Consider the following 12,685-nt stretch of genomic DNA (forward strand, 5'->3'; position numbering starts at 1 on the left):
CAACTAATGCTGTCCTTTGTTTGCCAATGAATAGGTTCCCTGTCGAAGTTCCCCTTGCCTGACAAATCAGAGCTGGTATCTTCCTGCAGCACAAGCAGCACCAGCGTGTTCCAGAACTATGCTATGGAGGTACAGTCTGACTTCTCATTGCCTTCATTGTGATGCATGCAGGAAAGTTGTTATTTCTTAAACACAAGGCCCAGTAAGGTGAAGGAATGGTTGATATGTAAATGCTGCTTTAAACTTCATTTTAAAAGTTAATGAAAACACCTCGGCATAGCAGAAACTGGAAGGTAATGCTTCCAGTAACAGAGCAGGCTTTGGCTCCAATCCTGACAACTCTTGCAGTTCATCATCTTACTGCTTAAAACTGTTCTGCCCTGATGAATCTTTCTGAGGACTTTTGGAACTAGTTGAGTTGGAGGAGCAGACCATAAAGCAGATTGTTGTCCCAACCAAATTAGACATGCAACTGCTATCGCTCTTGGCCTTGCTTCCCCTTAGGAGCAGAGGGCTGGACACTTCACATGCACATTGGTAGCACATGGGTCCCCCAAGGGAAACCTCAATTCTGGGAACACCTTGATCCAAAAGTTTTTCAGCTTCCTCTTCTGTAAAGGAGTTTGGGGTATTTTTCCCCTGCTTACCTAATCCTTCCCACTCTTTTTGATACCTAGAAAATAAGTTTACTGGGAAGATCAAATACAGAATGCACCTGTTCATAGGTGCATCAGTTCATGTCTGAAAGGGGGTGATCTTGCTCTTCACTGTGTTCAGATGGTGCAGAACTTGCCTTATTTACCAGAGTGGTGTCCAGAGGAGAGGCAGAAGTGCAGGCTGTCCAAATAGTTGTGAGCTGTAGAATATTCCTGCTCAACTAAGACTGATCAGAGTGACTTGCCCTGGCTTGAAGCAGAGGGCAGGTGAGCAGCCACATCACGCTTGGACACATCTGCCACCAGAGTCTTTGATGGGGAGGTGGTAGGTGAAACACAGTACCCTGGCAAAGCAACATTTTCAGAAGAAACTGTACAGAAGTCCAGGTTGTGTTTGACTGGCTGACAATCTCTACTTATCCAGCCCCAGAGAAGCTGGACATTTAGTCTGAACTTTTCCAGGAACCCTAGGCACGTCTACACATGCAGGCATGTGCGCTTGCAGCAGCTCAGATAAGAGCGGTAGTTTTGAGGTGGGGATGTTTGACTTGGCGCGTGTGCCTGGACATGCACTTTGGTGTGGGGCAAGTTGTGCCACTTGAGGCAAAATAACCCTGCTCAGCTCCTCCTGGATCTTCAGCCAGCGGGAGCTAGAGCCTGGGGCTAGCACCTGTGCTGGCCTCAGCAGTATAAAAAGCTGCCAGTATATTAGCCTGGCAAGCAGCTCAGGGCTATTTGTTCTCACGAGCTTCTGGGGCCTGGCCAGTTGGTATGTGGGGGCAGTACCCCTTGTGCCAGCTGGACTGCTGCAGCAGCCCTGACAGAGTTGCCTGCAGCAACTGGAAGTGCCCGTTGCAGCAATCTAGAAGTGGGGGTGACTGCCTGGCTGTGACCTGCTGCCGCCTGTGACAACATGTGGCCCCAAGGCTACGCACCTGCCAGACCCAGATGGGGACTGCACAGGGGCAGCAGCAGGATCTGCACCCCTGGGCCGGCTGCCAGTGGTCCGCAGCTGCACAGTTGTCCTTTGTGCAGCACTGCTGCCATGTGTGCTGCCGCCCTGCCATCTGGGCAGCTATTACCTGGAAGATGTTCTCAGTGTGGTGGCCTGCTTTGAACTGTCAAAGCATGTCCTCCTGGCCCCAAGTGGCCAGGAAGTCAGCCACCTCCAGCTGGGTCCCAGGTGCCAGTCCTGAGCAGGCTTCTCTGCCTGGGTCCTGCCACTTGCCTCCCTAGCAGCAGTTCTGGTGTCCCTTATTTAAAAACTGCAAAATCTCTGATTAAAAAAAAAATCCTAAATTCATTCTTTAAAATCCCTCCAAATCCATCTTCTTCCACAATTAAAACAAAAGAGCACTATATATATGGGGAGAGGGAGAGCAAGATCTGTTGGGCAATGTTTTATTGATATTTTTACAATGTAGCTCTGCGGGATTAAAAGTAGCTGCAGAACTGTACTAACCAAGTGCTGTACACAGGTCCTCATCTCAAGCTGTTCGCGCTGTCGAACCTGTGACTGTCTGGTTCATGATGAAGAAATCATGGCAGGTTGGACAGCTGATGACTCGAATCTCAATACCACATGTCCCTTCTGTGGTAATCTGTTCCTGCCCTTCTTGAGCATAGAAATCAGAGATCTCCGACGACCTGGACGGTAATCATTCGTTGTTTGTTTTTCACTGAAGGTTTTGTGTGCTCTATTTTTCAGAAAACTTTTTAACATAACCTTAACTCTTCACTTTCCCCATAGATACTTTCTGAAGTCCAGTCCATCTATAGAGAATATGCAACTCCTACCACCATTTTCAAATCAAACGAGAAGGGCCTGTAACTCTTCTGCCACTGCTGGTCCTGCTATATCTGTGATGTCCATTCAAGATGATGATAACACAAATTGGTAAACATGGTGCATTTTCCATAGCTTGATATTTCATGGGAAATTACTGGCATCTTTGTGGGCATGCATGTATGTGTATTCCCCTTTGAGGGAATTGAATCTATTTGATTGCTCCTCACTGCTTCTTGGGGGGGTTGGATGTCTGTCAGCTTTTCTGGAGTAGATGTTTCCATTCCTTCTCGGACATGGGCAGTCACAAACAAAAGCACATGCAAAACCCTGCAAAATTCGTTCAGGAATTGATTATGGCCTGTGTGCATTAGTTAATGCATGGGGGGAGTTTTTCACCTGAGCAGTAGTGACAATATTGTTGACTGGATTGAGTCTGAGGTACCATTTTGAGTCCTGGGGCTGTTGGGTGCAATGAGGATAATGATCCAGTGGGCGAGTCGTCTGGTTTGTATCTCTGGTCTGTTTTAGCAAACAGAGTATTTAGAAACACAACGAGAAAAACATGAGGTTCAACAAGGACAAGTGCAAAGTCCTCCTGCACTAAGGGCAGAAGGATCCCATGCACTGGTGCAGGCTGGGGGATGATTGGCTAAGAAGGGGCTATACCAAAAAGAACAGCAAGATGGATATGAGCCAGCAGTGTGCCCTTGTTGCCAAGAAGGCTAAGGGCATCCTGGGCTGCATTGGTAGGAGCATCGCCAGGAGATCAGAGGGGAATAATCCCTTCCCTTGTTCAGCGCTGGTGAGGCCACATCAAAAGTCCTGCGTCCAGTTTTGGGCCCCCACTACAGAAAGGATGTGGACAAATTGGAGAGAGTCTAGCTGAGGGCAGTGAAAATGGTTCAGGGGCTGAGGCAAGTGACTTGTGAGGAGAGGCCAAGGGACCTGGGCTTATTTAGTCTAGAGAAGAGAAGACTGAGGGGTATTTAATAGCAGCCTTCAACTCCCTGCAGGGGTTGCAAAGAGGATGGAGCTGGGCTGTTCTCAGTGGGGGCAGATGACAGAACAAGGAGCAATGAGCTCCAGTTACAGCAAGGGAAGTTGAGGTTCGATATTAGGAAAAACTTTCTCACTAGGAGGGTGGGGAAGCACTGGAAGAGGCTCCCCAGAGAGGTGGTGGACTCTCCATCCTTGGAGGTTTTGAAGACCCAGGTAGACAAAGCCTTGGCTGGGATGATCTAGTTGGGGCTGGTCCTGCTTGGAGCAGGGGGTTGGACTTTCAGCCCTCATTTTCTATAATTCTATGAAAGCTAACTTTTCCCCCAGCAAATCTGAAGAGCAAGACAATACCTGTGCTAGAAGCATCCAGATCCCTTCAGGAAGAAGGCAAAATCCCACAGGACCAGAATGTCCAAGCCACCCTGTAGCACGAAGTATCAGCACTTACGGTCCACTGGAAGAAGATGAGAAGAAGAACCGGAAACTCAGTCATCTTATTCCCACTGGCAGCCTACCTGCCACTTTGCAAGGAACAGTGCGTGATTTTGTTTCTAAATTTAAGCAACAATATGTTAAGTATGCAGTAGAGTTCAGTACTGCGGGTAGTGCTAATGTCACCTGAAATGACCCTACTCAAGTTTTCAGCAGAAATGAATATTATGTTCATATGAACTAAAAATTAATTTCAGCTAGTGGGTTTGGGGGTGAGATTGTTATAGATGGCTACATTCCATTTAATTCCATTTCTTTCTTTCCTGCAATAGGATCCCCTGGCGCTAGAATGGCACTTACCCAGTCCAGACCCTATAACCGTTCCTTACCTGAGTCCTTTAGTAGTATGGAAGGAGCTTGAAAGCTTACTTGAAAATGAAGGAGACCGTGCGATAACAGTGCCAGATTTTGTAGACCATCATCCTATCGTGTTTTGGAATCTGGTGTGGTACTTCAGGCGGCTGGACCTTCCTAGTAATTTACCAGGATTAATTCTTTCTTCTGAACACTGTAATAAAAACTCAAAGGTATGGAAGAGATGGATAGGGTGGTATTGAATTATGTTAGTCTTTCAGGGGTATAAATTGTAGCTGCGTTGGTCTGAGGACATAGGCAGACAAGGTTCTTTGGGTAAATCTGGTATCTTTTATTAAACCAACTCAGATAGCTGGAAAAATTCTTCTTTGCAAGCTTTTGTATATAAATACCCTTCGTCAAGCTCAGGAAGCATCTGCAGTTGGTGTGTCCTCTTCCTGGCAGTAACTAATCCTAATCCTTCATAATCTTTATATGTGGGAATAACTCTTAGGGCCTGGGTAGGTGACACATTTGCATTTGTGTAATCAGCATTATACCAGTGTAAAATGATAGCATACAAATGATCCCCCAAACCAGGGCAACTTTGCCTTAATCCTGTTGAGGTTCCCCCCTGGAGACTGGTCAAATCCCGCTTGTCTGCTTTACATTTCTTTAGGTGCTGTCTTTCCATAGTTTATCCTGGGGTAAAGCAAACAAGCTATGTCCTGCTCCCCCCCGTCCCCTTGCAGGTGTGGTGATAGCCGCCTGTGATCAGAGCTATCCCATGATAAGCTGCACATCTCTTGTGTGCCCCTGTGAAACTTGCACCAATGCAAAACCACCAGAGGATCAGTGTGTTCCTGCTCTAATGCTGAGTCTTACAGCCTGCTGGACCCAGTCCTCAGCTGCTACAGATTGTCACCGCTCCATTTACTTCAGCTGGAGCAGTCTTTCCATGTCTTAACTCTTGACCTTGGACCCAGCTGGGCCTGCACTGCATGGAGTGTTCTAGCGAACTTTCATGTGATGCTGCACTGCCAGGGAGATCACATTCCAGATGTTTTTGCTTTATGCTGCTAAATTGCATGGAGTTGCGGGGAGGGGGTATTGATTGTGGAAGGGCAAGGAGAGATCCTGACATCATTTGCACAGCCCCGTGCTTTGGTCTTCACGGGTTGGATTCTGATACCACTTGGAATCAAACACTGATTTCTCCGTGGATGTTTTCGACAGAGGGTTACGATGAACGCTTCTGTACAGCATAGTGGTAGGTCAGCGGCTATCAGTAAAATACAGAAGACAGGTGCTGCGATGGTGTAAAAAAGTAATCCTGTAGACTTACGTCTTCATTTTCTCCTTCAGATTCCACGGAATTGCATGTCGGAGGACAGTAAGTATGTTCTCATTCAGATGCTGTGGGACAACATGAAGCTGCACCAGGACCCGAGGCAGCCCCTGTATATTCTGTGGAACGCCCAGAGTGAGTTCCTCCCTTCAGGGCAGGAGTCATTTTGGTTCGGGGTATCTAAAGAATGCCTCTGGTTTGATAGTCCAGAGAGATACGCTACTGATTTTTGATCACACCGCTTTCTTTGTCTTGCAGGTCAAAATCGCACTCTTTTGTTTGAGAGTGAGTGTTACGTTCGGTGTTGCTATTGCTACAGTTTTTGTGACTTTTTTTTTGTGTGGGCGTGTGTTTTACAGTAGACCTTAGCTTTCAGCATATTGCTTGAACATTTTTTTTTTTTTTTCCCTGGTATCTCGGTTTCAAATTGTAGACCAACATTTCTAGTCAGTTGGGGTTTTTTTAAATAGCGGAGGGGGGAAATAGAGAGGAATCTCCAATTCCTCCCTGCAGCCTGTGCTTTCTTATTTTAAAAGTAAGGGTCAGCTGTTTTGTTTTTGCATTTAATAAGTAATTGGTCATCCTGCAAACTGTACAACCTGACCATGGTTGGTGGCCCTGTTTCTGGCTGTACCCTTTTGCTTTTCTTCTGTATACCTGTTCCATTTCTTTTACTTTGATGCTGTTCTGAGTTGGTGCTTCTCTATTATTTTTTGATAACTTGTATATATATCCTGTTTTATGTCGCTTTTCACTGCGTTTTATTTTTCTCATGCCTTTTTGCTGCATGCTTCTTCTAATGGCGATTGGGGTCTTTTTCTTTGCAGCCCAGAAGTATCCAGTAGTCCATTTACTGCAGAAAGATGACGACTCCTTCAATCAGGAGCTCTTGAGAAGCATGGTGAAAAGTATCAAGATGAATGATGTCTATGGGCCTATGAGTCAAATCCTGGATAGACTGAACAAATGGCCACACATTAAAAGGCAGAGGTAGGAAAACACGTGACATTGAAGCAGACTTTTACAGTAAGCCCAGTATTGCCGTTTGAAGAATACTTCCATAGGTTTACAACCATCCCATGTGGTCAGCAGTGTTCGTGCGTGTGTGTGTCATCTAATGCTCAATATTTTTAACAGTAAAACATCCAGAAAAGGAAATATCTTCAGAATGCATGAGCAAATTTGGCATAAAATTATTTTAATTTCATTTTTTTATTCTCTTTCTCTTCGCTTTTCTCCCTTCTTTTTTCCTGGTGCTGCATTTGGACGGGGGGCAAGAGGAAGAGAAGAGAATCACTTTCTTTTACTTGGACTTTTAAAATTATTTTTCCCTACTGGGTGAATGGAGTAAAAAGTAGGAGAAAAGTAGGAGACATGTACACTCATTAAAATGAATAAATTGTCAGTCCCCAGAGTAAAAGATTTTTTGTAGAAAATCCTTTTCTATCAAAATGTTTTTTCTTAAAGCCAAGTGGGGGAGGGAGAGACTTGACAGTTTTCTCTATTCAGTGTGTGCGTGCGCCAGCACTTGTACAGTCTGCGTCTGTGCTCGCATGCACACCCTCATCTGGCCTCTGCTGATTTCCCTGGGGGGTTGATCAGGCCTTTAGATGTCGAACTCCTACTGGGGGCAGCACATCACTTTCCACATGTGAGCAGTGCTGGATTCGGTAGGTAGGACTTGCCAAGGTGGGATTTTGTAAATAATGTGCTTGTATAACTACCGCGCATTTCCCTAAGTTTTAGTCTGATGTTTGGAATGGTCGGAAATGTCCGCCCCTCGCAGACTGTTGTACGAGATGATTTTTCTGGTTTTACATTGACATTTCTTTTACATTTTAGGAGCCTGTATAGAGAAATACTATTTCTTTCCCTTGTTGCTCTAGGAAGAGATAACATTGATATAGGTAAGCAATAAACATGGATTTTGCATGTCCACATACCCTTCAGCTTTTGAGAAGCAAATGTTCATCTTGATTTATTAGAATAAATCACAAATAATTGAACAGAATTAGAATCATTCCAATTATTAGCATGCATCTTTCTGTGGATCCTGCTAAGATCTGCGTCCTGGCATGCACATTTTCAGTATATCTTGTGTTGAAAACAAGTGACGTTTCATGGCCTCTGGCATTAATTGCAGCTGCACTCGGTACATATGAGCAGTACACAGACTATCATTTTTTTATTATTATTTCTGCAGATGCTTTTGATAGAGAATATAAAATGGCCTACGATCGTCTCACAGCAAATCAGGTCAAAAATACTCATAACTGTGACAGACCACCAAGCACTGGAGTGATGGAGTGCCGGAAGATTTTTGGAGAACCATACCTTTAAATAAGAAGTTACAATGTGATGTAGACATGTAAAATGCCACTTGGGTTACAAAGATCATCTCTCGGTCATTGGTGTTCAAAAGTGTTTCCAATGTTACCATGGCAGAAGGCCCTGGAGAAATTAAGCCTGTAGAGAGTTAAAGAAATGGCTGTGGGGTGAGGAACATGCCAAGAACCATTTCCCTGTTCCTTCTCTGCTCTGCTGATCACTTAGTGAAGTGGGGGACCCCGACCTAAATTAGATTTTTAATGTGGAACAACCCTTAACAGTCCTTTGAGAACTTTTGGGAGAGACAGGCACAAATAATGCACTGAAACAAGCATGAGCGAAGCAAATCCCGCAAAATCTCTTGTTTACATAGCATATTGGCAACGTGGTGAAAAGCAGACAGAGCTGTATTGTATAGCCTGGTCATTGTGTATAGCAAACTGATATTTTTTAAATTTTTTTTTAATTCCTATAGTGAATTTTAAAGGAACTTATTGCATAAGCAATACAGTGCTCTTTTGTTTCCTCTCAGTACGCTGCTGTTCATAGTAACTTGTCCTGTTAGTTTTTGGAAGTCATTTGTTTTCAAAGTAGTCTAGAAATTTCAACACCACCCTAGAGAAGACTCTGGGGTCAATATTTCACTTGTGCACATACAAAAGGATGTACAACCACTGCAGTCAGATGAAGTGTGGCAAACGTGTGTGAAGTGATGGTAACTAGCACACTGCTGCCTTTGTAGCGATCCCATGCCGAATTCTGCAGAGATCCCATGCGCACATGGAAGGATCCCATGATGTATTTTGAGGGCATCCAACACTACTTAGCTGTCAGCTAAGATATATATGTATATACAGATATATATGACAAGGTGTATGGTACATAGCTTACAAAACTATCTCCATATAATATGTACAGCACCACCTGTGTAGGTGTTTGAAATGCCCTAAGTATGGCACTTGGTTCATGCTTGTCCAAAGTTCCTTTTCTTTTCTAATCAGAAACTAGATATGATAAGTATGCCGCATAAGATACATAGGGAATGTAATCTACTAGGGTATATTGTATATAATTAGATGTATTTGGAATGTCTGATTGTTTTATTTCACAGGCAACCTAGTACAACCCAGTAACTCGTTGTGTAAAGAAGAATGATGCTGCATAACTCCCCACCCTGGAGTCCTAGCTTCTGACATACGCTTTAAAGGTCTAGAATTTCAGAACATGTTACGTTCCCTCTCTCTCATGCACAGACATGCACAGTGCACTTCTACCCATTAGAAAGTGGGATACATAGATAAGGTCTCATAGGTCCTATATGTTAGTACCTTCCCTCACCTCTTCCCATGGTGGAAGTGGACCCTTAAGTCTGAGAGATGGATGCTACTGAATTAGATCAGAACATCCCGTATTTTCTTGCATACCACATGTACCCTTCCCCCTCAAGATCAGCCCCCCAAAACTGGGGGGTGTGTATTAAGTGAGGAAGCTGCTGGAAAGAAGCAAGTCTGAAGACACTATGTAGGTCATGCAGGTCTACACGTGATCGCCAGCTACATCGCTATAGCTGGCACTCCCCCCGTATAGCGCACCACTGGTGACATAGCGGCAAAATCTAACCATGCGCCGCGTGCACAGTGCAGTAACCGCCTGCGACGTGTAGACACACCCTGTGTCGCACAACCGGCCATGGGTCTGGAAATTTTTTTTTTCTTGCATTCTGCCTTCTATAAACAGGATGCGTCTTTTATTTGGGGCATGTTGTATGCAAGAAAATACAGTACTTACCTGATTTGATTCTTGCTTTGATCCTATTGCTTTGCTTTCAGTTCGGGGTTTGTGTGCTTGTGTTATGGTAATCCTGGTTGTTTACTCTTAACAAAATTAGTACCCATTTCTGTTTATAGTATCTTAATTTATTCCCATTAGCTTTTAGGCTGGGTTTACTTGCCTGCAGATACTTCTAAACTTCTCTAGTTTACATGAGCTATCATACAGCAATATTGAACTGGAAAGGCTCTACCTCCATGTGCTTTCTTCCCTTCGTGCAGCTCCAAACACTGTCACCGATAGACTGGAACACTTATTCCCACTGGAATAAGTGGGACTGGAACCATCCTATTCCCACTGAAGCAAATTGTAAAATGTTCGTTGACTTCATTATTGTTAAATGGAAGTAGGATCAGGCCTTGAGGCATTGATGCGACGTGTTGCTGCTGTGGCACACTAAAAAAAGCCAACAGCATCCTGGGTTGTATTAACAACTACTTGCAAATCAAGGAAGTGATTCTACTATTCAGTGCTGGTGAGGCCTCAGTCCTGTGTCCCATTTTGGGCCCCACAGCTCAAGAAGGACCAAGGGCCTGGAAAGGAGGACATACAAGGAAAAGCTGATAGAGGTAGGGTTATTTAGGCTGGGGAAGAGAAAACCTAGGCGGGATTTGGTAAGTCTTCAAATTCCTGAAGGGCGATTACAGAGAGGATGGAGATGGGCTTGTCTCGGTGAGTGTAGCAGACAGTGGCCTCACACAGGAAGGTTTTAGAATTTGTAGCTCAGCAGTTTGATGCTACAAGCAGGATTCATCTTGCCCCGAGTCCAGTCCTGTTGGCTATGGCTGATACAAGCAGGATTCATCTCGACTCAAGTACAGTCCTGTTGGCTACGCCTTTCCTGGAGTAATACCTCTTCTTTGACATGCTGCTAAATAGGAAGCTAGCTGAGCTCAGATAGTTCTTTGTTTGAGGTAGAGCTAATAATGTCACATTGTCACCTGTTTATCTGGTTAGTTTAGTGTAAGCACGTGGGATGCTTTATTTTGCAGTTCCCACTTCTTTAAAATGTTTCATAGTTGATAGGGTTGGAAGGGACCTGAGCAGATCATCAAGTCCAACCCCCTGCCATGGCAGGAAAGAGCACTGGGGTTAAATGACCCTGGCTAGGTGATTATCTAACCTCCTTTTTCCCTCATGTGGCATAGCTACTCTGTAATCACCCAGTCCCATGATATCAGCTCCCTCGGTATGCGGTAAATACACGCTCACTTCATTCTTCTCAACCCATGTGCTGAATCCACAGTAACTGCTTTCACACCTACTGGCTATAAGTACCCAGTAACATGCATGCCTGTGCTGCAGCTTGCAGTGGCTACATCGTACTTGCCAAGTAAAAGGTGCATACAATAGTTGTCTTGTAGGTGCATGCTTGCCCTCGCATTGTGCTGTGCAGAAGTGTCCACAGCCCTTTTTGATCCCATTTTGTTCTGCACTTACTACTACTTGAGCCAGTGTTTTATAGCTATGATAGCTAGCTGATCCTTTATACCTGATAGCTATGAAGGAGGATAGGTTGTTTCCTCCAGAGCCACCAGTGGTTGGTGTTGCAGGGATGTGTAGACAGCTGCAAAGCGGGCTCCACCCCTTCATGTTTTAGACTGGCTCAAGCCTCCAAGTCTGGTCCCAGAGCCAAGTCTGTCTTGCTGGTTCCTTCTGCAGCAGCTGGGCACTTGTGCTGACGCAGGAATACATCGGCGTTCCCCTTTCGGCCCAGCTGCTGAGTACTAGCTACCACCTTTGTTTTAGAAGCCCAGACAAGTCTGCCAGCTTGTGCAGGTCTGAGAGGTCCTATCAGGATCGCTGAGAGCACGCACCATAGCTTGAGGAGCGGTCTGTGGAATTTTATTTTGGGTGAGCAACTCAGAAGTGCGCTGGCCCCTTCTGCCTGCATCTCAGACACCTGGCTGATGTTCATTTGTGCAGGCTCTAAACAAATGCCTTGTTGGACTTTCCTTTCTCGAGTGAAATCATTACACTTACCTTTGGAATAATCCTTTCACAGCCTGCTGCAAGGCATCCTGCTGCAGAAACACATACGAGTCCATGGCAATACTGACCTACTTGTAGATGAATGGGAAGCTGTTACACCTTGGGGTAGGTCCTGGAAGGCAGAAAGTTTTTAAGCATCATACAATCCAATATTGAAATAATTTTCAAACCTCAGTTTTTTTATTGAAAAGAAATCAGTTTGATTCTATTTTCCAGTACTCCAAGGATGGATAAATGAGAATATTTGAAACATGTATTTTCTATTTAAAATTTTGTATACCGTCAAACCCTTTTCTTCTGTGTAATGAACAGTGTTTCTTTCCAATAACTTTAAACAAGGCTTTTTACATTTGCAGTGCAATATACTTGCTTTTTTTCTGGATTGCACTGTAGCAGTGGAGGGAAAACCGCTGTTAGAGGAAAAAATAGCAAAATGCTATTGTGGCCGAGTTATTTCTCCATGAGTGCTAAATAGTGCCCCTTGCCATGAATTTTGCTCTTGATACAATTCTGGCCTTTATAAATTAGATGAATTCTTATATTTCCACTAAAATTCATTAAATATTTTCTTTTTACCCCAAAATTAACACAAAAAGAATTTTGCCTGTAAAATCTTTGTATAAGAAATGGAAGGTGCAATTGCTGGTTTCAGACAGAGGGATATTTCTGAGTATTATAATCTCACTGGGATTTCAAAATGGTACTCTGTTAATCTGCAAACAGCACTTTTTAAATGAATGCCTGTAGATTTGTAAATATATAATGTTTACACTTTATTTACCAAAAACATCAGTATGTTGGATGTTTATTTTGGATTGTAATTCATTTAAAATACATAGGTCAATGTTCACAATGATGGGGAAAAAGAAACTTTTTCTGTCTCATCCAAAAAGATAAAATGGATCTATTCAGAGTTTTACAATAAATCCAATAAAAAACTAAAATATCTCAATATGG

General features: G+C 44.0%; 1 protein-coding gene across 4 annotated transcripts in view; it reads left to right on the forward strand.

Moving 5' to 3' along the window:
* DENND4A (DENN domain containing 4A) overlaps positions 1–12,680 on the forward strand; it is a 104,931-nt gene extending 92,251 nt beyond the window's left edge. For 3 of the 4 annotated variants that reach the window (XM_019477468.2, XM_019477469.2, XM_059714544.1), the window contains 9 exons: positions 35–129; positions 2,135–2,310; positions 2,407–2,553; positions 3,772–3,979; positions 4,209–4,463; positions 5,596–5,713; positions 6,406–6,568; positions 7,421–7,485; positions 7,782–12,680. In XM_019477468.2, the coding sequence (XP_019333013.1) occupies positions 35–129; positions 2,135–2,310; positions 2,407–2,553; positions 3,772–3,979; positions 4,209–4,463; positions 5,596–5,713; positions 6,406–6,568; positions 7,421–7,485; positions 7,782–7,918 (1,364 nt within the window). In that variant the 3' untranslated portion in view covers positions 7,919–12,680. The other variant, XM_059714545.1, reaches the window with a different exon arrangement.
* Positions 12,681–12,685: the final 5 nt, after the last annotated feature.

Source organism: Alligator mississippiensis, chromosome 11 (genome assembly GCF_030867095.1).
Source record: "Alligator mississippiensis isolate rAllMis1 chromosome 11, rAllMis1, whole genome shotgun sequence".
NCBI classification, from domain to species: Eukaryota; Metazoa; Chordata; order Crocodylia; family Alligatoridae; genus Alligator; species Alligator mississippiensis.